At 54.0% G+C, this 25,358-nt stretch overlaps 1 protein-coding gene and 1 long non-coding RNA gene across 2 annotated transcripts in view; both read left to right on the top strand.

Annotated features, from left to right (window-relative positions):
• The window catches only part of PRPF4 (pre-mRNA splicing tri-snRNP complex factor PRPF4), a 28,638-nt gene extending 9,924 nt beyond the window's left edge, over positions 1-18,714 (top strand). Inside the window, exons 5-14 of the mRNA XM_032980796.2 lie at positions 330-409; positions 1,470-1,563; positions 2,479-2,573; positions 5,691-5,749; positions 6,574-6,697; positions 7,908-7,997; positions 8,907-9,029; positions 9,668-9,775; positions 10,869-10,987; positions 18,515-18,714. Coding sequence (XP_032836687.1) covers positions 330-409; positions 1,470-1,563; positions 2,479-2,573; positions 5,691-5,749; positions 6,574-6,697; positions 7,908-7,997; positions 8,907-9,029; positions 9,668-9,775; positions 10,869-10,987; positions 18,515-18,708 — 1,086 coding nt within the window. The 3' untranslated portion in view covers positions 18,709-18,714. The remainder of the gene's footprint in view (positions 1-329; positions 410-1,469; positions 1,564-2,478; positions 2,574-5,690; positions 5,750-6,573; positions 6,698-7,907; positions 7,998-8,906; positions 9,030-9,667; positions 9,776-10,868; positions 10,988-18,514) is intronic.
• A 71-nt stretch (positions 18,715-18,785) lies between these two features.
• LOC142907079 (uncharacterized) lies at positions 18,786-21,343 on the top strand. Its single transcript, XR_012930764.1, has 2 exons — positions 18,786-20,210; positions 20,441-21,343. It is a non-coding gene; the product is annotated as an uncharacterized LOC142907079 (long non-coding RNA).
• The last annotated feature ends 4,015 nt before the right edge of the window (positions 21,344-25,358 follow it).

The following is a 25,358-nucleotide window of genomic DNA, read 5'->3' as shown; positions in this document are numbered from 1 at the left end:
ACACCACACTACTACACTACTATACACTACTATACACTACACTACTATACACTACACTACTACACACTACACTACTACACACTACACTACTACACACTACACTACTACACACTGCACTACTACACACTACTCTACTATACACTACACTACTATACACTACACTATACACTACTACACACTACACTACTACACACTACACTACTACACACTGCACTACTATACACTACACTACTACACACTACACTACTATACACTACACTACTATACACTACGCTACACTCACCACACCAAACTCACCCATCTGCTCCCCACTGCTCCTTGCCCCACAGCTGCAGGAGACTTGGTACCACGAGGGGCCCGAGACTCTCAAGGAGGCCCGCATCTGGCTCGCCAAATACTCGTTACCACGGTAACCACCCTGCTTTAACCAACCCATTACCATGGCAACCACCCTCGCTAACTCCTCATTACGACGGGAGCCGCCCCTCCGGCAAATATTCATTACCATGGTAACCCAGCTAGCCAACCACTGATTACCATGGTAACCACACTCGCTAACTGCTCATCACTATGGTAACCGCCCTCCTCACTAAATACACATCACCATCATAGTCCAGTTCACTAACAACTCATTACCATGGTAACCTCACTCGCTAACTGCTCATCACTATGGTAACCGCCCTCCTCGCTAAATGCACATTACCATCATGGTCCAGTTCACTAACTCATTACCATGGTAACCACACTAGCTAGCTGCTCATCGCTATGGTAACCGCCCTCCTCGCCAAATACACATTACCATCATAGTCCAGTTCACTAACAACTCATTACCATGGTAACCACACTCGCTAACTGCTCATCACTATGGTAACCGCCCTCCTCGCTAAATACACATTACCATCATAGTCCAGATCACTAACAACTCATTGCCATGGTAACCACACTAGCTAACTGCTCATCGCTATGGTAACCGCCCTCCTCGCTAAATACACATTACCATCATAGTCCAGTTCACTAACAACTCATTACCATGGTAACCACACTAGCTAACTGCTCATCACTATGGTAACCGCCCTCCTCGCTAAATACAACTCATTACCATGGTAATAGAATTAGTTGTTACCACGGTAACCACCCTCACTAACCTTGGATCACCTAATTCTTCTCGTGAGTTATAATTGGTCATTGGCTCCTCTTCACTCATTTCGATTGGTCAGTTTCTTTCCCATGGCTCGTTCGATTGGCTGAGACACCGGTGTCACCGTCCCTGTTGGTCGACGTCGCAGCGGCTACTTCCGATTGGCCGAGGTCAACGATGTGTTGATAACGCACTCTGATTGGCTGCCATCGTGTTCAATGACACGTTCTCATTGGCCGGTGTTGTCTCGATGACGCTTTCTGATTGGTCGCCCTCCCCCCACCGCCTCGTGTGGTGCGTTGCGATTGGTCGGTTGTGTCTGCTTTGTCAGGGCGATGCAGAGGCTGAAGGAGGCGAGAGCCAATCGGGAGCTGCCGGAGGCGGCGAGGAACGCAAAGAGGCAGGAGCTCCATCGGCAGATACGGGTGAGCGATGATATCAGCTACGGCAACATCATCATTAGCAGCTGATGATGATGTTGGGTTTGATCTTCCGCGGAACTCATCGTCCACCCCCTAAACCACATCACCCACTGCACAAACCATGGCGGTAGATGCGGATAACTGATGATGCACAAATGGAGAATTAAAAACTCTCCAGTAGCAGCGTGAGGACCATACAACGTATAGCGATGCAATGCCCGATCCACGATCACGAAGGAGACATCACGGCGACGATGACGATACGCTACTGCTCCGCTTGCTCCTGCTGACGTGGTTATATCTGGGCTTGACCACCTCTCGAATGTGAAATTGTAGTCGTCGTTGCTCTGCTTCTACGTCAGCCGTACAAAAGAAGAAACGGCATCACTAACAGCAGCATCGGTATCTTCAATATCAAATGCAGCAGCAGCAGCAGCAACATCATCATCACCAGCATCTAGAACAGCGGCAGCAGAAACTCATCATCATCATCACCCTCATCGCCGTGTGTGTGTGTGTGTGGGGGAGCGGTGGCATAGCGGTTAGCGCGCTGCGCTACGAACCCAGCTGAGACCCGAGTTCAACTTCCCCTCGCCTCCACCATCCAACACCGGTAGCACCGAATATGTGAACAGGTCATGGTTCCTCCCATAGGTCGACCCGGCCTTGAATGAATACCCGGTGCGGTTGTGTGGTAAACAACAGCGCCGGGGAGACAAAAGGCTGCCCGGCGCACGTGTGGTACCGGCCACACCACCACCACCACCTCTTTTGCCGTGCCGGCCTTTATAGGCTCTGCTTACTCGCTACCGCCACTTGCCCCAATGGCCTGTTGAAGGCTACACGGTGGGGGTGGAGGATCTTCAGATTTGTCTTTTTTTTTTCTCGCCCACCCTCCCGCTACCCGTCACCCCACAGTCGCTCAGTAACTTCTGCAGTCAGATCGGTGACAGTCGGCCCATCTCCTTCTGCCAGTTCAGCCCCAACTCCAAGATGCTGGCCACGGCCTCCTGGTGAGTCCCAGTGGTTGGGGGTGGGCGGGTGGGTAGGTGGAGAGAGAAGTGTCTGGGTGTTCGCGTGTGTACGTGCGTCTGTATGCACGCAGGTGTACGTCTCTGTACGTGTGTATACGTCTCTGAACGTGTGTGTGTACATGTGTGTGCGCGTGTGTGCGCGTGTGTACGTGTGCCCTGGTGGTCCCCCTTTTTAAGAAGGGGGACCGCACAGACTGTAACAACTACAGGGGCATCTCACTCCTCAGTGTGCCGGGAAAGGTCCTGGCAAGGATTATTCAACATCGCCTTGCCAGGCACGCTGAGGAGAGGCTTGCGGAGCCCCAATGCGGTTTCAGGAAAGGGCGGTCCTGCACAGATGCCATATTTTCTGTCCGTCTGCTACAGCAGAGGTGTAGGGAATTCCAACAAGACCTACTGCTTGACCTGGTCAAGGCCTATGATACCATCAGTAGGCCTGGGCTCTGGGTTGTTCTTCGTGCTTTTGGAGTACCTGACCCTCTGCTCACGATCATTAAGGACCTTCATGATGGTGAGCGGGCCCGGGTAAAACTACGTGGCCGGGAGTCAGAGCCATTCCCTGTACACCTTGGGGTGCGACAGGGATGTCCTCTGGCTCCCACATTATTTAACATCTATTTTGACCACGTAGTTCGTGAAGCCTTCAATAGCTGTACCGGGGGAATCTCCATATGGTACAGATATAATGGGAGGCTGATCGATGCCCGGGTGTGGTCAAGGGATGGGCTCCCTATTGCTCAACCACGTTATGTATGCTGATGATTTGGTAATAGCTGCTCATTCAGAGGAGGAGTTGGAGACGCTGGTGCTGAGACTGGAGTGTGCCACTAAGAGGTGGGGCCTTAGCATCAGCCCCACCAAAACTAAGCACCTGCCTGGGTATTTTGTACCATCGGACACTCCACCCCCACAACTCCCAATCGGTGATGGGGCAGTTGTGGAGAGAGTGGAGAGTTTCCCATACCTGGGCAGTGTGCTTATGACTGGCTCCAGTTTAACAGCAGAGGTCTCACTCCGAATCAGTCGAGCGGCAATATATTTTCATCGGTTGCGTAACGCTGTGTGGAAGCTACCTGGTCTGTCGCTCCACACTAAGCTTCAGGTCTTCTCGGCCACGGTCATTCCCTCTCTTCTCTACGCTTGCGAAACGTGGACCCCCCTAATGGAACATCTTCGCCGGTTAGAAACATTTAGGCTGGCCTGCCTACGATCCATCCTGGGTTTAACCAGACTGGATTGTGTGAGGAGCTCACAAATCCTTGAAAGATCTGGGCAAGGTCCCATCGGTGAGCTCCTCCGGCGGGGAAGGCTGCGATGGCTTGGTCATGTAGCCCGCATGCCCAGCCACCGCATGCCGAAACAGCTTTTGTTCGGCCGGATTGAGGGGGCTAAGCGGGCGCGGCACGGGCTAGAGAAGAGATGGAGTGATGTGGCACAGGAGGACGTGGAGCTGAGTGGACTTGCCGATGACTGGTACCAGCGGTGTCAAGATCGGCCTCTGGAGGAGGCTCGTGAAGGACGCTACTGGGCAGTTGGAGGCAGTCGCCCTCCAACAACAACGGAGGGTGGAGGAGCGACGCTCACAACAACGCAACAACGAGCGGAGCGCCGGGTGGCTAAAGCACAGCAGGTTGCCACAATAGGGGGCACAGGTGGTGCATCAGCCAGTCATCTCAGTCAGTCGACTCGTGGCACCTGGGTCTGCCCCGTGACCTCCTGCCAGCGGGCGTTCGACACTTCACGTGGCCTCAGGATGCACATAGCCTGGCACAAGCGTCGTGGTGACGGCACCGCCACTTAGTGGCGAATGGCAGTTGTTGTTGTTGTTGTACGTGTGTATACGTCTCTGTACGTGTGTATACGTCTCTGTACGTGTGTATACGTCTCTACGTGTGTGTGTGCGCGCTTGTGGACGTCTGTGTACGTGTGTGTGTGTGCGCGTGTGTGTACGTGTGTGCGCGTGTGTACGTGTTTATACGTCTCTGTATGTGTGTATACGTCTCTGTACGTGTGTGTGTGCACGTGTGTGCACGTGTGTGTACGTGTGTGTGCGTGTGTGTGTGTGCGTGTGTGTACGTGTGTGTGTGCGTGTGTACGTGTGTATACGTCTCTGTACGTGTGTATACGTCTCTGTACGTGTGTATACGTCTCTACGTGTGTGTGTGCGCGCTTGTGGACGTCTGTGTGTGTGTGCGCGTGTGTGTACGTGTGTGTGTACGTGTGTGTACGTGTGTGTGCGCGTGTGTACGTGTGTATACGTGTGCACGTGTGTATACATCTCTGTACGTGTGTGTGCGCGTGTGTGTATGTCTCTGTACGTGTGTATACATCTTTGTACGTGTGTATACATCTCTGTACGTGTGTGTGTGCGCGCGCTTGTGGACGTCTGTGTACGTGAGTATGTGCGCGTGTGTGTACGTGTGCACGTGTGTATATGTCTCTGTGCGCGTGTGCACGTGTGTATATGTCTCTGTACGTGTGTATACGTCTCTGTACGTGTGTGTGTGCGCGCTTGTGGACATCTGTTGACATGTGTGCGTACGTATGTATACGTGGGGAGCGGTAGTGTAGTGTTTTGCGCACTGTGCTTCTAGTCCGGCGACCCAAGTTCGATTCCCGCTCACGGCCAACACTAGTGACGATTATCTGAATCGGTTCTAGGCCTCCCCTAGGTCGACTCAGTCTCAAATGGGTAAACATTGCCACGGGGGAGACAAAGGCGGCCGGGCGTAGTGTTGGCCATCCACCCCCTCGTGTGCCGTGCCGCGCTTTATAGGTGCTCGCTAACGGCACTCGCCTCAACAATCTGTTAAGGCTATACGGGGGATCTTTGCCTTTGTACGTGTTGCGTATGAATCTGCCAGTCATCTCAGTCAATCAACCCCCACAGCACCTGGGTCTGTCCCCATGACCTCCTGCCAGCAAGAGCCTTCGACACTTCATGCGTCCTCAAAGTGCACCTAGTGTGGCACAAGCGCCGTGGTGACATCACCGCCACTCAGTGGCGAATGAATGAAGGCTGCTGTTGTTGTTTGTGATGATGTTGGTGGTGGTGGTGGTGGTTGCTGTTGCCGATTGCGGTGTTGATGGTTGCAGGAGTGGACTGTGCAAGCTATGGTCCGTCCCAGACTGCACCCCGATCCGCACTCTGAGAGGTTTGTCCGCCAGACACTCCGTGCCCCTCGGCTCTCTCGCAATGGCCATCTCAAACAAACACACGCCCATACGCTTTGGTTCTATTGGGTAAAGTCACGTAGGTGAAAATAAAATAACAAAAAATCACAACGACGTTTCGGCCACAACACAAGCGGCCTTCATCAGGTGAAGGGACGAGCCTGTCTGGAGGACAGCGCTCGAGTGGAAGAAGCCACGCTTAGATCACGACCTTTAAGCTGTGTGAGAAGATAAAGAAGACCAAGCGCCTTGACAAAGGAATTAGCATATAATTTAGCATTGAAATGGCTCATTGAAATAGCTAAGTTAAAGTATACACATACGCAGAGGTGCCCCTTTGACGAAGGAATTAGCATCGAATTTAGCATTGAAATAGCTGAGTGATTAGCTAGTAACTGGTCACAGAAATAGCTATGTTAAAGTTAGAGTATATACATTCACCGAGGCACCTAGTGCTCATCAAACAGGAGAATTTAGCGAAACACAACCACGCTCAGACATCGGACCTGTGTGCGAGCAAACAATGGTGTTCTGACAAATAAATTAGCATAAAAATTAGCATTTGATTGGCGGATTTTATGAAAGAGGTGGTGTACACACGCCTACCCGGCTAAGACCCCCGAGTTGGAATCCCGCTCACAACCACCAACGTCGCCGCTGGGGAGACGGAGGCGTTGCCGGCCACCCATCCCCCCGGCGCGCCGTGCCGCCCTTCCTAGACGCTCCTGCCGCTTGCTAGCGGCACTTGCCCCGGCGGTCTGTTGAAGGCTGCGCGGGGGACCCTTTGTCTTTGCTCCTGATCCAGGCCACGACCAGAACGTGGGGGCGATCGTGTGGCACCCGCAAGCCACTCTGAGCCTTGACCCCAAGGACTGCAACATGGCTTCCTGCAGCGCGGACGGGGCCGTGAAGCTGTGGAACCTAGTGAGGTGAGAGGGGAGGACACGCGGAGAGAGACACGCGGAGAGAGACACGCGGAGAGAGACACACGGAGAGAGACACACGGAGAGAGAGACACGCAGAGACACAGAAAGAGACACAGAAACAGACACACACAGAGACACGCGGAGATACGCAGAGACACGCGGTGACGCAGAGAGAGATACGCAGAGACTGCAGATAAAGACACGCAGAGACACACGGAGACGCAGAGAGACACACAGAGAGACACGCGGTGATGCAGAGAGAGACATACGGAGACGCAGAGAGAGACACACTGAGAGACACACGGCGCGACACGCGGTGACGCAGAGAGAGACAGTGACGCAGAGAGAGACACACGGAGAGACACGCGGTGACGCAGAGAGAGACGCGGAGACGTGTAGAGACGCGGATAGAGACACAGAAACGGACACACAGAGACACGCAAAGGCACACGGAGATGCAGAGAGAGAGACACGCGGAGACGCAGAGACACACGGAGAGACGCAGATGGAGACAGAATGAGGGGACAAGATTCGGCGGATAGACTCGACAGGGATGCACGATGTGGACAGGGACACGGTGTTGACAGAGACACGGTGTTGACAGAGATGCGGTGTTGACAGAGACACGGTGTTGACAGAGACACGGTGTTGACAGAGACACGGTGTTGACAGAGACACGGTGTTGACAGAGACACTGTGTTGACAGAGACACTGTGTTGACAGAGACACGGTGTTGACAGAGACACGGTGTTGACAGAGACACGGTGTTGACAGAGACACGGTGTTGACAGAGACACGGTGTTGACGGGAGACACGGTGTTGACAGAGACACGGTGTTGACAGAGACACGGTGTTGACAGAGACACGGTGTTGACAGAGACACGGTGTTGACGGGAGACACGGTGTTGACAGAGACACGGTGTTGACAGAGACACGGTGTTGACAGAGACACGGTGTTGACAGAGACACGGTGTTGACAGAGACACGGTGTTGACAGAGACACGGTGTTGACAGAGACACTGTGTTGACGGAGACACGGTGTTGACGGAGACACGGTGTTGACGGGAGACACGGTGTTGACGGGAGACACGGTGTTGACGGAGACACGGTGTTGACGGAGACACGGTGTTGACGGAGACACTATGTGGCCGGGTAGAGACCAGACGGGAGACGTGTCTCCTGCTGTGCCTGTGTGTGCCGTGCGTCCCGACAGCGATGAGCCCATCGCCAACATCGAGGGGCACACGGCGAGGGTGGCGCGGATCGCTTACCACCCGTCGGGGCGCTTCCTCGGCACCACGTGGTATGGCGGCGGGCCGGCCTCGCGAGCGAGTGTGTGTGAGCGTGAGTGTGTTTGTGTTTAGATGTATGCGTGTTTTTGTTTGTGTGAGGTGAGCGCGTGTGTGTTGGCTGAGCGCTAGTTTGTGTGTGTGTGAGGTGAGCGCTAGTGTGTGTGTGAGAGTGTGTATGTGAGCGGTGTGGTGTGAACGAGAGTGTGTGTGTGTGTGTGTGAGCAGGTGTGTGAAGGAGTGTGTGTGTGTGTGCATGTGAGCGTGTTTGTGTGTGTGAGCGTGTGTGTGAGGTGAGCGTGTGTGTGTGAGGTGAGCGTGTGTGTGTGAGTGTGTGTATGTGAGCAGTGTGTGAACGAGAGGGTGTGTGAGCAAGTGTGTCAAGGAGTGTGAGTGTGCATGTGAGCTTGTTTGTGTGTGTGAGGTGAGCGTGTGTGTGTGAGGTGAGCGTGTGTGTGTGAGGTGGGCGTGTGTGTGTGAGGTGGGCGTGTGTGTGTGAGGTGAGGGTGTGTGTGTGTGAGTGTGTATGTGAGCGGTGATGTAGCGAGTTAGGGCGCTGCGCTACGAACCCGATTCCCACTCACGGCCAACACCACCGATGACGATTTCCTAAACCGGTGCTGGGCCTGCCCCTAGGTTGACTCAGCCTCAAATTAGTAACCTGGTGCGATGTGTAAACATCGCTTTCGAGGGAGACGGAAAGGGTGACCGGGGGGTGGTTGCTGACCACCCACCCCCTCGTGTGCCGTGCCAGCTTTCACAGGTGCTGCTCCACTAACAGCACTTGCCCCAACAGTCTGTTAAGGCTATACGGGGGTGCGGGGGTATTTGCCTTTGCATGCGTGTGAGTGTGTACGCATTCTCTCTCGTCTTCTCATTTGTGTCCCCCGCCCTCCCCGTGTCTGCGTCCCCGCGTGCCCCAGCTATGACCATTCCTGGAGGCTGTGGGACCTACAGGCTCAGGAGGAGATCCTGCACCAGGAGGGCCACAGCAGGGAGGTGTACGACATCGCCTTCCACCCCGACGGGTCGCTCGCAGGGACAAGGTGCTCGCCGCTCGCTCGCTCACCCCACCTGTCCGCCTGCCCGCCCGCCCGCTCACTCACCACTGCAACGTGATAATAGATGAATGGATTTGAAAATCGATTGTCCGTTCCACGCCGCGGCGTTGCGCGTTCCCTTGCAGCCACCAGGCGGCGCTGCTACACAGCGCAGTGCACACGAGACGCGTGTGTACGTGTGTGTGTACGTGTGTGTGTGTTCGTGTGTGTGTACGTGTGTGTGTTCGTGTGTGTGTGTTCGTGTGTGTGTTCGTGTGTGTGTTCGTGTGTGTGTACGTGTGTGTGTACGTGTGTGTGTGTTCGTGTGTGTGTTCGTGTGTGTGTTCGTGTGTGTTCGTGGTCGCGTGTGCGTGGTCGCGTGTGCGATGGTGCAGCGGTTAGCGCTACGCCGCGCCACGAACCCGGCGATCTGAACCAGTCCATGGCCCTCGCCTAGGTCGACTCCGCCTCAAACGCAGTGTGTAGTAAACATCGCGACGTGGGAGACAAAGGCGTCCCGGGCGGGCGTCGTAGGCGCTGCTGCTGCTGCTGCTACTCGCGAACAGCACTTGCCCCAGCGGCCTGTTAAAGGCTACACGTTTGGGGGTGGGTGGTGGGGTACCTTTGTCTTTGTGCGCGTGCAGTGGCCTGGACTCGTTTGCTCGCGTGTGGGACCTGCGAACTGGCCGCTGCATCATGTTCATGGAGGGTCACCTCAAGGAGATTTTCAGCATCGACTTCTCTCCCAACGGGTGAGGCCCCACGGCCTTCTAAACTAAACTAACAAAATCTAAACAATTTTTGTTATTTTATTTTCCCAGGTAAGGCCCCGTCGGGCTATATAGAGCTCTCTTTCAGAAGCGACCTGTCTGTCACAAATGATAGCTCAACCGAGTGGCTTATCGTCATCATGTGGACATATATAGCAGCCAAATATTGTGAACGTGTGATGTTTATTCTAAATGTGGAGGGAAAAACTGGAAGACCCGGAGACAAATCCACACGACCACAGGGAGAACATGCAAACTCCAAATGTCCAGTAGGGGTTGGTGGGGTCAGTGGGGGTGAGTGGGGTCAGTAGGGGTGAGTGGTGGTCAGTAGGGGTGAGTGGTGGTCAGTAGGGGTGAGTGGTGGTCAGTGGGGGTGAGTGGTGGTCAGTGGAGGTGAGTGATGGTGGGGGTGAGTGGTGGTGGTCAGTGGGGGTGAGTGGGGTCAGTGGGGGTGAGTGGGGTCAGTAGGGGTGAGTGGTGGTCAGTGGGGGTGGGTGGGGTCAGTAGGGGTGAGTGGTGGTCAGTGGGGGTGAGTGATGGTGGGGGTGAGTGGTGGTGGTCAGTGGGGGTGAGTGGTGGTGGTCAGTGGGGGTGAGTGGTGGTCAGTAGGAGTGAGTGGAGTCAGTAGGGGTGAGTGGTGGTGGTGGTGGTCAGTGGGGTCAGGAGGGGTGAGTGGTGGTCAGTGGGGGTGAGTGGTGGTCAGTGGGGGTGAGTGGTGGTGGTGGTCAGTAGGGGTGAGTGCTGGTCAGTAGGGGTGAGTGCTGGTCAGAAGGAGTGAGTGGGGTCAGTAGGGGTGAGTGGTGGTGGTGGTCAGTGGGGGTGGGTGGGGTCAGTAGGGATGAGTGGGGTCTGTCGGGCTGGGGGGGGGTTATCGTGTGCACGCCCAACGTCAAGCGAGTACTCGTCATGCAAGCAAGCGCCACGATAACCGCACGGCCCTCCCAGTGCAATGTTGCAACTCGCTGCTCCGGCAAACGCCATTTTTACCCCCTCCCCTACCCCCCCTCCGCACCGCCGCCCTCCGCCACCTCACCTCACCCCCCCCCCCCCCCCCCCCCGCCAACCTCGCCCACAGGTACCACATCGCGACGGGCAGCGCTGACAACACGTGCAAGATCTGGGACCTGCGGCGGCGCGCGTGCGTGTACACGGTGCCGGCTCACCACAACCTCGTGTCGCGCGTGCGCTTCCAGCGTGAGTTACGCACGCGGCCGGGAGCACTTAACCTACGCACGCACACACACACACACACGCACGCACACGGGGGTCTTTGTATACTTGTGTAGTGAGCCATTTCAGAGACACTTTTTAGGAGGCAACAACGTTTATTCTACACGTATGCAACACCGTTACACACGGGGACTAATACACCGACCTCTCACTCTCGTTGCACACGGGACCACAATACACCTATCTCTTGGTTCTTTCGGTAAAGTCACGTTAGAAGGGAAACAACCGAGACGATGGATTCTGGCTTAGCAATCATTGGAAGGATTTGATAAACCATTTCAGGTCTTAATTAATTCATAATTAAGGTTTTTGGGTTAGATTGCGTTTATTTATAAATGTGTCGTAACCCTCCACCACCCGACACGGCCAATCAGCAAAAAAAGTGTCACGTTGACAAAAGACAAATAATTCACTACTTCAGCCCACCGGTGTGTTGAAGAGTTAATCCACATTTACAGTTTGAGTACGACGTTTCGCTGGTAAATACTTCCAGCATCATCGGGCAATTCGCCAGAATGGTAAAGCCCTCGCTTGCTCCCGGTTTTATATAGAGCAGCAGGGTGACGTCATCACTTAACTCATCAGGTGCAGTGATTAGAGGCGGAGGGGGGGGTAATGTAATTATATAATCGATTAGTAATCAGTCATTGGTTATGATTAGTAATGAGTTGTAGATTAGTAATTCTTTCAATCAAAATGTAATGTGTATTATTTAATAATACTCTTCAACACACCGGTGGGCTGAAGTAGTGAATTATTTGTCTTTTGTCAACGTGACACTTTTTTTGCTGATTGGCCGTGTCGGGTGGTGGAGGGTTACGACACATTTATAAATAAACGCGATCTAACCCAAAAACCTTTATTATGAATAATATTGGTCGCGAAAGCCTACGTGTTAAACTCTTAATTGATTGTTCACGCTTGCGGTGGCTTTCGGACCGCATCCATTATTTTGGTCTCCCACCTCCTCTTTTCCGAACATAGATGGACTCGTCCATCTGAACAAACTGTCAAATCGCTCTCCGTGGTGCTAACGGTTAAAAAAAAAACGCCACTTTTTTCAAATTTTCTTGCTGTGGTTTTCACACCTGATGATGATTGCTTTGTGTTGCAGTCGAAACGTCGTGATAATTTTATTGTTTTATATTTTTATTATTTTATTGTTTCCCTTCTACATGGTGACTTTACCGAAATGACTGCAGGGATATGAATCCCTGCAGTCACGAAAGCTTTAAATCAAAATTTACACCTATCTCTCTGGCACACGGGATAACTATAATCGGGTCAGAGCAGCCAACATGCTGCCTGACCCACGATGTCGAAGACGGAGGCGTCGCACTTGGGTTCTACTTCACCTGCAGACAGCCCCGATATACGATCGGAGCTTGCCTTTTATCCCTCTTGGCGTGGCCTGGCTCCGCCCCCCGGCCACGCCCACCTCTGGAATATTCCCCAAGGTTCCAGGCCACCTGACACCTGTTCCCTCTCTGGCTCCGCCCTCCAGCCACGCCCACCTCTGGAATATTCCCCGAGGTTCCAGGCCACCTTACACCTGTTCCCTCTCTGGCTCCGCCCTCCGGCCACGCCCAACTCTGGAATATTCCACGAGGTTCGAGGCCACCTAACACCTGTTCCCTCTCTGGCTCCGCCCTCCGGCCACGCCCACGTCTGGAATATTCCCCGAGGTTCCAGGCCACCTTACACCTGTTCCCTCTCTGGCTCCGCCCCCCGGCCACGCCCACCTCTGGAATATTCCCCGAGGTTCCAGGCCACCTTACACCTGTTCCCTCTCTGGCTCCGCCCCCCGGCCACGCCCACCTCTGGAATATTCCCCGAGGTTCCAGGCCACCTGACACCTGTTCCCTCTCTGGCTCCGCCCCCCGGGCACGCCCACCTCTGGAATATTCCCCGAGGTTCGAGGCCACCTAACACCTGTTCCCTCTATGGCTCCGCCCTTAACCACGCCCCCCTCGGGAACTCTCCAGACGTTTCTCGGCTACTCTTCCCGTGTCCCCTCGTTCACCTTTGGCCCACATTCCTCACCCCGGCCCATGACTCGTCCCCGCATGCCCCCCCCCCCCCCCCCCCCAGTTACCGCCAGCCGCCCCCACAACACTCCCCCAGTGACCGACTCTGTGGCAATTACCTGCGGCGCTGGCGGAGGAGGCTGCTATCCCCTACTCTGTCGGTAGGCCTCACCTGGTTCTCTTCTGCTAGCACCCAGCACCATGCCCCTAGTGACCCGCTGCGTGGTACTGCACGGCGTGTTCGCCTCGGCGCCAATTTCTACGGCACTTGGCGCTACGCGCCGTTAGTGATCCATTGAACATCACTACTGCTTGTATATTCCTTACGCTTGGATGGTGGAGTGGGGGAGGGTGTGGGGGCAAGGGGGGTGTGGGGGGTTAAGGGTAGGTGGGATAAGGGGGCAGGGGGCGCCGTGGGGGAAGTGTCTGGGTGTTCACTCCCTGGTCGCGTGTGTACGTGTGCGTGCGTGTGTGTGTGTGTACGAACCCTGTGGGTTTTACCGTGCTGCCCACGCATGTAGGCACACGCACAAGAATGCACGCGCGCACGCGTACGTGCGTGCACGTGTGCGTGCGTACGTGCGTGCACGTGTGCGTGCGTGCACGTGTGCGTGCGTACGTGCGTGCACGTGTGCGTGCACGCGTGGGCGTGCATGCGTGGGCCGTACGGTAAACCCACTGTGGTCTGCACGCTCCTTCAACGGAGGAGGAGGAGGAGGAACAGCGGCACTCTCTCTCTGCTGAATCCCTCTCACTCTGGTCGTGCCGGCAGCAGCAGAGCCCAACATTGGGGCATCGGGCTCCTGAACCGTACGGCTATCAGAGAGTGTGGAACGTACAAAGATCCCCCGTGTAGCCTCGACAGACTTTTGGGGAAAGTGCCGTGAGTGAGCACCTGTTTAGGCCGGCACGGCACACGAGGGGGTGGGTGGCCAGCACCACGCCCGGCCGCCTTTGTCTTCCCAGGTACTAATTTTGAGGCTGAGTCAACCTAGAGGAGGCCCCGGACAGGTTCAGTTAATCTTCACTGGTTGTTGGCCGTGAGCGGTAATTGAACTCGGGTTGTCGGTTTCACAGCGCAGCGCGCTAACCACTGCACCTCCAATTTCCATGTGGAATGTACATGCGCATGCACACCCACACATACACACGTCGCTTTAATCTCAACTCATTCTCTTTGCGAGTTTATGGGTCTGTGTGTGAGTCTATGGGTCTCTCAGTGAGTCTATGGGTCTTTGTGAGTCTATGGGTCTCTGTGAATAGTCTATGGGTCAGTGTGATGAGTCTATGAGTCTCTGTGTGGTGAGTCTATGGGTCTCTATGTGGTCAGTCTATGAGTCTCTGCGTGGTGAGTCTATGGGTCTCTGTGTGAGTCTATGGGTCACTGTGTGAATCTATGGGTATCTGTGTGGTGAGTCTGTGGGCCTCTGTGTGAGTCTATGGGTCACTGTGTGAGTCTATGGGTCTCTGTGTGGTGAGTCTATGGGTCTCTGTGTGAGTCTATGGGTCACTGTGTGAGTCTATGGGTCTCTGTGTGGTGAGTCTATGGGTCTCTGTGTGAGTCTATGGGTCTCTGTGTGGTGAGTCTATGGGTCTCTGTGTGAGTCTATGGGTCACTGTGTGAGTCTCTGGGTCTCTGTGTGATGAGTCTATGGGTCTCTGTGTGATGAGTCTATGGGTCACTGTGTGAGTCTGGATCGCTGTGTGGTGAGTCTATGGGTCTCTGTGTGAGTCTATGGGTCACTGTGTGAGTCTATGGGTCTCTGTGTGAGGAGTCTATGGGTCTCTGTGTGATGAGTCTATGGGTTTTTGTGAGTCTATGGGTCTCTGTGTGATGAGTCTATGGGTCTGTGTGATGAGTCTATGGGTCCTTGTGTGATGAGTCTATGGGTCTGTGTGATGAGTCTATGGGTCTCTGAGTCTGAGTCTACGGTTCCATGTGCGAGTCTGTGAGACCCCAGTGTAATCTCCGTGGTTGGGGCTGAAACCTGGATTAGAACCCAGGGTCTTGGCATCGATGACGGCTCAGGGTATCCGACACGGCCGTTATGAACCCTCCGCAATCATCCGGCCCCATCCTCCACTACAGATCTCGAAGTTGCCAAGATTCCCAGTGCACAATGGGCTATTCCAGTGCCTAAGCCATTGTTTCAATCCAGCATCCTTAGTTGAATGGTCTACGTACGTAGGTACGTGTGCGTGCGTGCGTGTGGGGAGCGGTCGACTTGCGGTTTAACACGCTGCATTATGAACCCGGCGACCCGAGTCCGATTCCCCCTCACGGCCACCAACACCAGTGACGATTATCTAAATCCGTCATGCACGTCCCCTCGGTCGACTCGGCGTTCAAATGAGTCTTTCCCCATTGCCACCGGGGAGACAAAGGCGGCCGGGCACAGCGGTGCTGGTCCCAGCCACCCGCTCATGCACCGTGCCGCCATTCATAGTTGTTCTGCGACACAGCGCTTGCCCCAACAGTCTGTTAAAGGCTACACGGGGATCTTTATCTTTGCTCCCTCACGCGCTCATGAACGCGCGCGCACAGGCACCTCGCTTAAACATGCCTCGTCGTCTTGTGAGAAACCAGTCGGCTCAACTTGTTCCCCCCCCCCCCCTCCATCATCATCGGGTCTTCTACCCTCCCAGTCGACCGCCCCTCTCTCTGTCTCTCGAGCCCATCATCATCATCCTGCTACCGCTTCCCCTCCCTGCTGCCGCCCTTCAAGCAACGACCAGCCTACCCCTATCACTTCCCTTATCTCTCACTACCCCTATCACTAGCTGTATCACTCACTACCCCCTACTACTACCCCTATCTATCACTACCCCTATCACGAGCTGTTTCGCTCACTACCATTATCACTCACTAGTCCTATCACTACCCCAATCATTCACTACCCCTATCACTACCCAAACCCCTAACATCACTACCCCTATCACCAGCCAAACCCCTATCACCACTCCAACCCTTATAACTACCCCAACCCTTATCACTACCCCTATCACGACTCCAACCCCTATCACTACTCCTACCCCTATCACCTCACATAGCCTCTGATAGATACTCATAGAAATGCATACTCGTAGAGATGCATGGATATGGGGTTGAAAAGTGGGCTAGGTTTTGCCCAATCCGGACGAAGCTGGCTCGACAAACTTAATAAACAAACTGACAGAGAGACTCCTGGAGACACGTCGGGGCGAGTGAGGGTTGTGGGAGAGACGGTGTGAGGGTTGTGTTGTGTGTGTTGTGGGGGAGGTGTGTGAGGGTTGTGTTGTGTGTGTTGTGTTGTGGGGGAGGTGTGTGAGGGTTGTGTTGTGTGTGTTGTGTGTGGGAGAGGTGTGTGAGGGTTGTGTTGTGTGTGTTGTGTTGTGTGTGAGGCGTGTGAGGGTTGTGTTGTGTGTGTTGTGTTGTGGGGGAGGTGTGTGAGGGTTGTGGTGTGTGTGTTGGGGGAGAGGCCTGTGAGGGTTGTGTTGTGTGTGAGGCGTGTGATGGTTGTGTTGTGTGTGTTGTGTTGTGGGAGAGGCGTGCGAGGGTTGTGTTGTGTGTGTTGTGTTGTGTGAGGCGTGTGAGGGTTGTGTTGTGTGTGTTGTGTGTGAGGGTTGTGTTGTGTGTGTTGTGTTGTGGGAGAGGCGCGGGGGGGTTGTGTTGTGTGTGTTGTGTTGTGGGGGAGGCGTGTGAGGGTTGTGTTGTGTGTGTTGTGTTGTGGGGGAGGTGTGTGAGGGTTGTGTTGTGTGTGTTGTGGGAGAGGGCCTGTGATGGTTGTGTTGTGTGTGTTGTGTTGTGGGGGAGGCGTGTGAGGGTTGTGTTGTGTGTGTTGTGTTATGGGGGAGGTGTGTGAGGGTTGTGTTGTTTGTGTTGTGGTGGAGGTGTGTGAGGGTTGTGTTGTGTGTGTTGGTTATGGGAGAGGTGTGTGAGGGTTGTGTTGTGTGTGTTGTGTTGTGGGAGAGGCGTGTGAGGGTTGTGTTGTGGGAGAGGTGTGTGGGGGTTGTGGTGTGTGTGTTGTGTTGTGTGTGAGGCGTGTGAGGGTTGTGTTGTTTGTGTTGTGGTGGAGGTGTGTGAGGGTTGTGTTGTGTGTGTGTTGTGTTGTGGGAGAGGCGTGTGAGGGTTGTGTTGTGTGTGTGTTGTGTTGTGGGAGAGGCGTGTGAGGGTTGTGTTGTGTGTGTGTTGTGTTGTGGGAGAGGCGTGTGAGGGTTGTGTTGTGTTGTGTGTGAGGGTTGTGTTGTGTTGTTTGTGTTGTGGGAGAGGCGTGTGAGGGTTGTGTTGTGTGTGTTGTGTTGTGGGAGTGGTGTATGAGGGTTGTGGTGTGTGTGTTGTGTTGTGGGAGTGGTGTGTGAGGGTTGTGTTGTGTGTGTTGTGTTGGTGGGAGAGGCGTGTGAGGGTTGTGTTGTGTGTGTTGTGTTGTGGGAGAGGCGTGTGAGGGTTGTGTTGTGTGTGTTGTGTTGTGTGTGAGGCGTGTGAGGGTTCTGTTGTGTGTGTTGTGTTGTGGGGGAGGCGTGTGGAGGTTGTGTTGTGTGTGTTGTGTTGTGGGAGAGGCGTGTGAGGGTTGTGTTGTGTGTGTGTGTTGTGTGTGAGGGTTGTGTTGTGTGTTGTGTTAGAGGTGTGTGAGGGTTGTGTTGTGTGTGTTGTGTTGTGGGAGAGGCGTGTGAGGGTTGTGTTGTGTGTGTGTTGTGTGTGAGGCGTGTGAGGGTTCTGTTGTGTGTGTTGTGTTGTGGGGGAGGCGTGTGAGGGTTGTGTTGTGTGTGTTGTGTGTGGGAGAGGCGTGTGAGGGTTGTGTGGTGTGTGTTGTGTTATGGGAGAGGCGTGTGAGGGTTGTGGTGTGTACTTGTGTATGTATGTGCGTTGTGTAGAGCGGTAGTGCACCTGTTATGTCTCCCACCCTCCCATCACTCGTCCGTCTCATCTTTCCCACTCTCTGATTCAACTCACTGCCTCTCACCTCCCACCGTCTCTCATCCTTCCTTGCCCTCTCACTGTCTCCCAACTTCTCACCCCCTCACCATCTCTCTCACCACCCCCCTCTCACCCCCTCACCATCTCTCTCACCACCCCCCTCTCACCCCCTCACCATCTCTCACCACCCCCCTCTCACCTTCTCACCCCCTCTCTCACCACCCCCCCTCTCACCACCCCTCTCTCACCACCCCCTTCCTCACCACCCCCCTCACCACCCTCTCTCTCACCACCCCTCCCTCACCACCCCTCTCACCACCCCCTCTCTCACCACCCTCTCACCACCCCCTCCCTCACCACCCCTCTCTCACCCCCTCTCTCACCCCCTCTCTCACCACCCCTCTCACCACCCCTCTCACCACCCCTCTCACCACCCCTCTCACCACCCCTCTCACCACCCCCTCCCTCACCACCCCTCTCACCACCCCTCTCTCACCACCCCTCTCACCACCCCTCACCACCCCCGACCCATCCCCCCCACCACCACCACCCGCCCCCCTCCCTCCGCAGCCACGGGTGGCCACTTCCTGGTGACGGCCGCGTACGACAACACGGCGAAGGTCTGGTCCCACCCCGGCTGGTCCCCGCTCACCACGCTCGCCGGACACGAGGGCCGCATCATGGGCCTTGACCTGTCTCCCGACGGGAGCCTCATCGCCACCTCCTCCTACGACCGCACCTTCAAGCTCTGGATGGCGGAGTGAGGGGTGTGGGGGTGTGGGGGCAAGGGGAGGGGTTAAGGGTGGGTGGGATAAAGGGGGGGCATGTGGGGGGGGGGGGGGGCCGTGGAGAAGTGTCTGGGTGTTCACGCGTGTGTACGTGTACGCGTACGTGTGTGTGTGTGTGCTTGCGTGCGTGTGTACGTGTGTGTACGTGTGTGTGTACGGGCAAGGGGAGTGTAGCGGTTGGCGCGTGTTCACTCCCTTACCGCGTGTGTACGCGTGTGTACGTGTACGCGTGCGTGCGTGCGTGTGTGTGCGTGTGTGTGCATGTGTGTGTACGGGCAGCGGTAGCGTTAGCGGTTAGCGCTACGCTGCGCTACGAACCCGGCGACCCGGGTTCGATTCCCGCTCACGGCCAACATCGGTGACGATTATCTGAACCGGTCCCGGGCCTCCCCTAGGTCGACCCAGCCTCAAATGAGTACCTGATGCGGTGTGTAAACAAAGCCACTGGGGAAACACAGGCGGCCGGGCGTGGTGCTGGCCACCCACCCCCTCGTGTGCCATAGCGGCCTTCATAGGTGCTCGCAAACAGCACTTGACCCTACAGTCCGTTAAGGCTATACGGGGGATCTTTATCTTTGTGTCTGTACGTGTACATGTTTGTACACGTGCACACACACGTGTACGTGTTTGTACACGTGTGTGTGTGTGCGTGTGCGCATGTATGGGTGCGTGTACATGCGCGCGTGCGTGAGTGTCTTTGCGAGGTGGGTGGGGGGGGTGGAGCGGTACCGTCGGGGTCAGCGCTGCACTGCGCCACGATCCCGACGACCCAAGTTAGATTCCCGTTCGCGTTCACCGACGCCGGCGGCCATTATCTTCACCGGCCTCTGTGGCCACGTGCACAACAGACAAAGGTCCCCTGCATAGCCTTCGCAGGCTGCCGGTGCAAGTGCCGTTCGTAGCGCGGCGCTAACCGCTAGCGCCAGTGTCCGTCTCCCGGTGCGCTTGGTCGTCCCGTTTGTACTCCGGTAAACTGTAAGCTAAACTTTTTGGGTTTTTTTTTTACGTCATCAGGCAAGGCCCCACCGGGGCTACGTCGCGACCTGGCCACCAGATGTAGCCCAGCAAGAGAAAGGAAGGGGGCTTTTCGTCGCGTGGACATTCATTTGTGGCGAAATTCTCTTGAACGCGCGTTTCTTAGATTTGGGGGGAGGGGGGGGGGGAACCCGTAGGAACCCGGAGAAAAATCCACGCGACCGCGGGGAGAGAGGCACCGCAAACTCCAAATATACAGCAGCAGCAGCATGCGTCGGGGTCAGGATCGAACCGCGATCTCCTGCATACCAGGCGAGGGAGTTAACATCTAGCAGCTGTTATTCTGATGAGAGAGAGTGGCACGCAAACTCCAAATATGCAGCAGGTGTCAAGGTCAGAATCGAACCCACGATCTCCTGCATAACAGGCGAGGTAGTTAACATCTCCTAGCAACTGTTATTCTGATGAGAGAGAGAGACACGCAAACTCCAAATATACAGCAGGTGTCGAGGTCAGGATCGAACCCACGACTTCCTGCATACCGGGCGAGGGAGTTAACATCTCCTAGCAGCTGTTATACTTTTGTGAGAGAGACACGCAAACTCCAAATATACAGCAGGGGTCAGGATCGAACCCACGACTTCCTGCATACCGAGCGATGGAGTTAACATCTGCTAGCAGCTGTTATTCTGATGAGAGAGAGAGAGACACGCAAACTCCAAATATACAGCAGACAGGGTCAGGATCGAACCCAAGGCTTCCTGCATACCGGGCGAGGGAGTTAACATCTCCTAGCAGCTGTTATACTGTGTGAGAGAGAGAGACACGCAAACTCCAAATATACAGCAGGTATCAGGGTCAGGATCGAACCCACGGCTTCCTGCATACCAGGCGAGGGAGTTAACATCTAGCAACTGTTATTCTGATGAGAGAGACACGCAAACTCCAAATATACAGCAGGGGTCAGGATTGAACCAGCGACTTCCTGCATACCGAGCGAGGGAGTTAACATCTCCTAGCAGTTGTTATACTGTGTGAGAGAGAGAGACACGCAAACTCCAAATATACAGCAGGTGTCAGGGTCAGGATCGAACCCACGGCTTCCTGCATACCGGGTGAAGGAGTTAACATCTCCTAGCAGTTGTTATACTGTGTGAGAGAGAGAGACACGCAAACTCCAAATATACAGCAGGTGTCAGGGTCAGGATCGAACCCACGGCTTCCTGCATACCAGGCGAGGGAGTTAACATCTCCTAGCAACTGTTATTCTGATGAGAGAGAGACACGCAAACTCCAAATATACAGCAGGGGTCAGGATTGAACCAGCGACTTCCTGCATACCAGGCGAGGTACTTAACATCTGGCCACCGAGGCACCCTACGCGTTTCGCCCACACTAACAACATTGCCGGTTATAATTAATTTGATATCGCGTCATTCAGGCCGATTGCATGCTGCGACGCTGTACATTAACTTTATGTGCAAGGGGCCAAATCTTTCCGTACAGTAAACCCTCGTTAATTCGACACTTCTGGCTCCCTGGCCTTGCCCGAATTATACAATGTTCCGAATGATTTCCAGTGGTTCTTCCCCAGTGCCCTCCTGACCCAATAAAAATTAAAAAATAAAAATCCGAATTTGTTTTTCCAAATCAGTCCCTTTCTGTGCTCGATGTCGGGTGTGGACGGTGTTTCTGAGAGGGCTGGCTTGCGCAGAGATGCACAAACGAGGTGAAGCCCAACGCGACGGGTTCTGCACCAACGCGCTCCGCCACCAGACCGAGTCCGTTGTTTCGGTTCGTGCCAAGCGGCGTCGCACCGCGTGCCACGCCGACTCCTCGCTTTGTTTTTACCCGCCCGGCGCTCCGCTCGTCGCCGCGAGCGTCGCTCCTCCGCTGTTGTTTGGGGGAGGGGGGGGGGGGCTACTGCCTCCAGCCGGGATCTCGCCTGGTCGGTCAACTGACGGACGCCAAAGGCAAAAGGAGACGGCGACCCTCTCCGTTGACCTGTGACATTTAAATCACGGACGCTCGGTCACGAGATGTTGGTTCCTCCGATGGGTTCTGTCCGTGGTCATCGTAATAACGATTTGTCGTTCACTGAAACGGCGACCCACCCAAGACAGACCTTGGACACGAGCCGAGTGAGGAATTCGTCGTGGGTTGGAATTGAAAGTTTCGTGGCGATGCTATTTTTAATTTTATAGGAGGTATTGAGGAAGCGGATGCTTGACTACGTTGCGGGTGAGTCACGGGCTTTATTTTAACCCATCCGACGGTCCCAACCCTTGAGATTCGCCGTCTCTCGTGGCTTTGGCGTCAGGGTCGGGATCAAACCAACGTACTCCTGCGTACCAGGCGAGGTAGTTAACATCTCCGAGCCAACGTGGCGTGGGACCCCGGTTGGAGAATCGCCGTGATTTTGGTCGCCAAATTGCCTCTGGTCCTGCCTCCAGGACCGGTTGCCCCTCGGTCACCCCCCTCGCACCTCCTGACGTCCTGCATCTAAACCATCGCCCAGAACTCTCCGTGGCTCCTCTACCCAGGAGCTACCCTCGACATCACAGAGAGTCGGGACCACGATCGCCACGCGTCGTTTCTCCGTTGTCGGCCCCTCCACCTGGAACACCGCCAACCCCACCCCCCCGCCCCCCTCCACATTCTCGGCACTGACTTCTTTCCCTACCCTCGAAGTGCCTTCTCGAAACAACATCTTTTAACATTTGACTTTTACTGAGCGCAACTCTGAGCCGGGCACCGCACCTCAGGTTCGCTGCCTTCGGGGCAAGTGAAAATTGTAGTTGTAGATGCAACTGTTTCTTCACGTTCTGTAGATGTAGATGCCACTGGTTCTTCACGTTCTGCAGATGTAGATGCCACTGGTTCTTCACGTTCTGTACATGTAGATGCCACTGGTTCTTCACGTTCTGCAGGTGTAGATGCCACTGGTTCTTCACGTTCTGCAGATGTAGATGCCATTGGTTCTTCACGTTCTGCAGGTGTAGATGCCACTGGTTCTTCACGTTCTGCAGATGTAGATGCCATTGGTTCTTCACGTTCTGCAGATGTAGATGCCACTGGTTCTTCATGTTCTGTAGATGTAGATGCCACTGGTTCTTCACATTCTGCAGATGTAGATGACACTGGTTCTTAACGTTTTGTAGATGTAGATGCCCCTGGTTCTTCACGTTCTGTAGATGTAGATGCCACTGGTTCTTCATGTTCTGTAGATGTAGATGCCACTGGTTCTTCACGTTCAGCAGGTGTAGATGCCACTGGTTCTTCACGTTCTGCAGATGTAGATGCCACTGGTTCTTCAAGTTCAGCAGGTGTAGATGCCACTGGTTTTTCACGTTCTGCAGATGTAGATGCCACTGGTTCTTCATGTTCTGTAGATGTAGATGCCACTGGTTCTTCACGTTCTGCAGATGTATATGCCACTGGTTCTTCATGTTCTGTAGATGTAGATGCCCCTGGTTCTTCACGTTCTGTAGATGTAGATGCCACTGGTTCTTCATGTTCTGTAGATGTAGATGCCACTGGTTCTTCACGTTCAGCAGGTGTATATGCCACTGGTTCTTCACGTTCTGCAGATGTACATGCCACTGGTTCTTCACGTTCTGCAGGTGTAGATGCCACTGGTTCTTCATGTTCACCAGGTGTAGATGCCACTGGTTTTTCAAGTTCAGCAGGTGTAGATGCCACTGGTTCTTCACGTTCTGTATATGTAGATGCCACTGGTTCATGTTCTGTAGATGTAGATGCCACTTGTTCTTCACGTTCTGCAGATGTAGATGCCACTGGTTCTTCATGTTATGTAGATGTAGATGCCACTGGTTCTTCACGTTCTGTAGATGTAGATGCCACTGGTTCTTCATGTTCTGTAGATGTAGATGCCACTGATTCTTCACGTTCTGTCGATGTAGATGCCACTGGTTCTTCATGTTGTGTAGATGTAGATGCCACTGGTTCTTCATGTTCTGTAGATGTAGTTGCCACTGGTTCTTTACGTTCTGCAGGTGTAGATGCAACTGGTTCTTCACGTTCTGTAGATGTAGATGCCACTGGTTCTTCATGTTCTGTCGATGTAGATGCCACTGGTTCTTCATGTTCTGTAGATGTAGATGCCACTGGTTCTTCACGTTTTGTCGATGTAGATGCCACTGGTTCTTCACGTTCTGTAGATGTAGATGCCACTGGTTCTTCATGTTGTGTAGATGTGGTTGCCACTGGTTCTTCACGTTCTGCAGGTGTAGATGCCACTGGTTCTTCACGTTCTGCAGGTGTAGATGCCACTGGTTCCTCACGTTCTGTCGATGTAGATGCCACTGGTTCTTCATGTTCTGTAGATGCCACTGGTTCTTCACGTTCTGCAGATGTAGATGCCACTGGTTCTTCACGTTCTGCAGGTGTAGATGCCACTGGTTCTTCACGTTCTGTAGATGTAGATGCCACTGGTTCTTCACGTTCTGTAGATGATACTGGTTCTTCACGTCCTGCAGATGTAGATGCCACTGGTTCTTCTCGTTCTGTATATGTAGATGCCACTGGCTCTTCATGTTCTGTAGTTGTAGATGCCACTGGTTCTTCACGTTCTGTCGATGTAGATGCCACTGGTTCTTCACGTTCTGCAGATGCCACTGGTTCTTTATGTTCTGTAGATGTAGATGCCACTGGTTCTTCATGTTCAGCAGGTGTAGATTGCACTGGTTCTTCACGTTCTGCAGGTGTAGATGGTTCTTCACGTTCTGTATATGTAGATGCCACCGGTTCTTCATGTTCTGCAGATGTAGATGCCACTGGTTCTTCATGTTCTGCAGATGTAGATGCCACTGGTTCTTCATGTTCTGTAGATGCTACTGGTTCTTCATGTTCTGCAGATGTAGATGCCACTGGTTCTTCACGTTCTGCAGGTGTAGATGCCACTGGTTCTTCACGTCCTGTAGATGTAGATGCCACTGATTCTTCACCTTCTGTAGATGCCACTGGTTCTTCATGTTCTGCAGATGTAGATGCCACTGGTTCTTCATGTTCTGTAGATGCCACTGGTTCTTCATGTTCTGCAGATGTAGATGTTACTGGTTCTTCACGTTCTGTAGATGTAGATGCCACTGGTTCTTCACGTTCTGCAGATGTAGATGCCACTGGTTCTTCATGTTCTGTAGATGTAGTTGCCACTGGTTCTTCACGTTAGCAGATGTAGATGCTACGGGGGAAGGACAACAAACTAAACAGAGGAAGCCGTTCTAAATAAATGAGTTTGACGTCGAGATGATTTTAAAGTGCAGCATAGCTCACAGTGTGGCTTCCTCATATCGGAAGGGGAAGAGCGTTCCAGACGGCCGCAGAAGCAGCAGCGATCTGAAAGTGCCGCATGACGATCATGATGACGACGGTGATCATGACGATGAATATGATGACGATGATGACGATCACATGACGACGATCATGACGACGATCATGATGATGATGATGACTGATCATGATGACGATGATGACGACTGATCATGATGACGATGATGACGACTGATCATGATGACCATGATGACGACGATCATGATGACGATGATGACGACGATGACGACGACGATGATGATGACGATGATGACGATGATCATGACGATGATCATGATGACGATCATGATGATGACGAT

The sequence above is a fragment of the Petromyzon marinus genome, chromosome 74 (genome assembly GCF_048934315.1).
Source record: "Petromyzon marinus isolate PM22_M1 ecotype Great Lakes invasive population chromosome 74, UKy_Petmar_22M1.pri1.0, whole genome shotgun sequence".
Lineage (NCBI taxonomy): Eukaryota > Metazoa > Chordata > Hyperoartia > Petromyzontiformes > Petromyzontidae > Petromyzon > Petromyzon marinus.
Note: the sequence above shows the minus strand (reverse complement) of the source record. Positions and strands in the feature narration are given on the sequence as shown.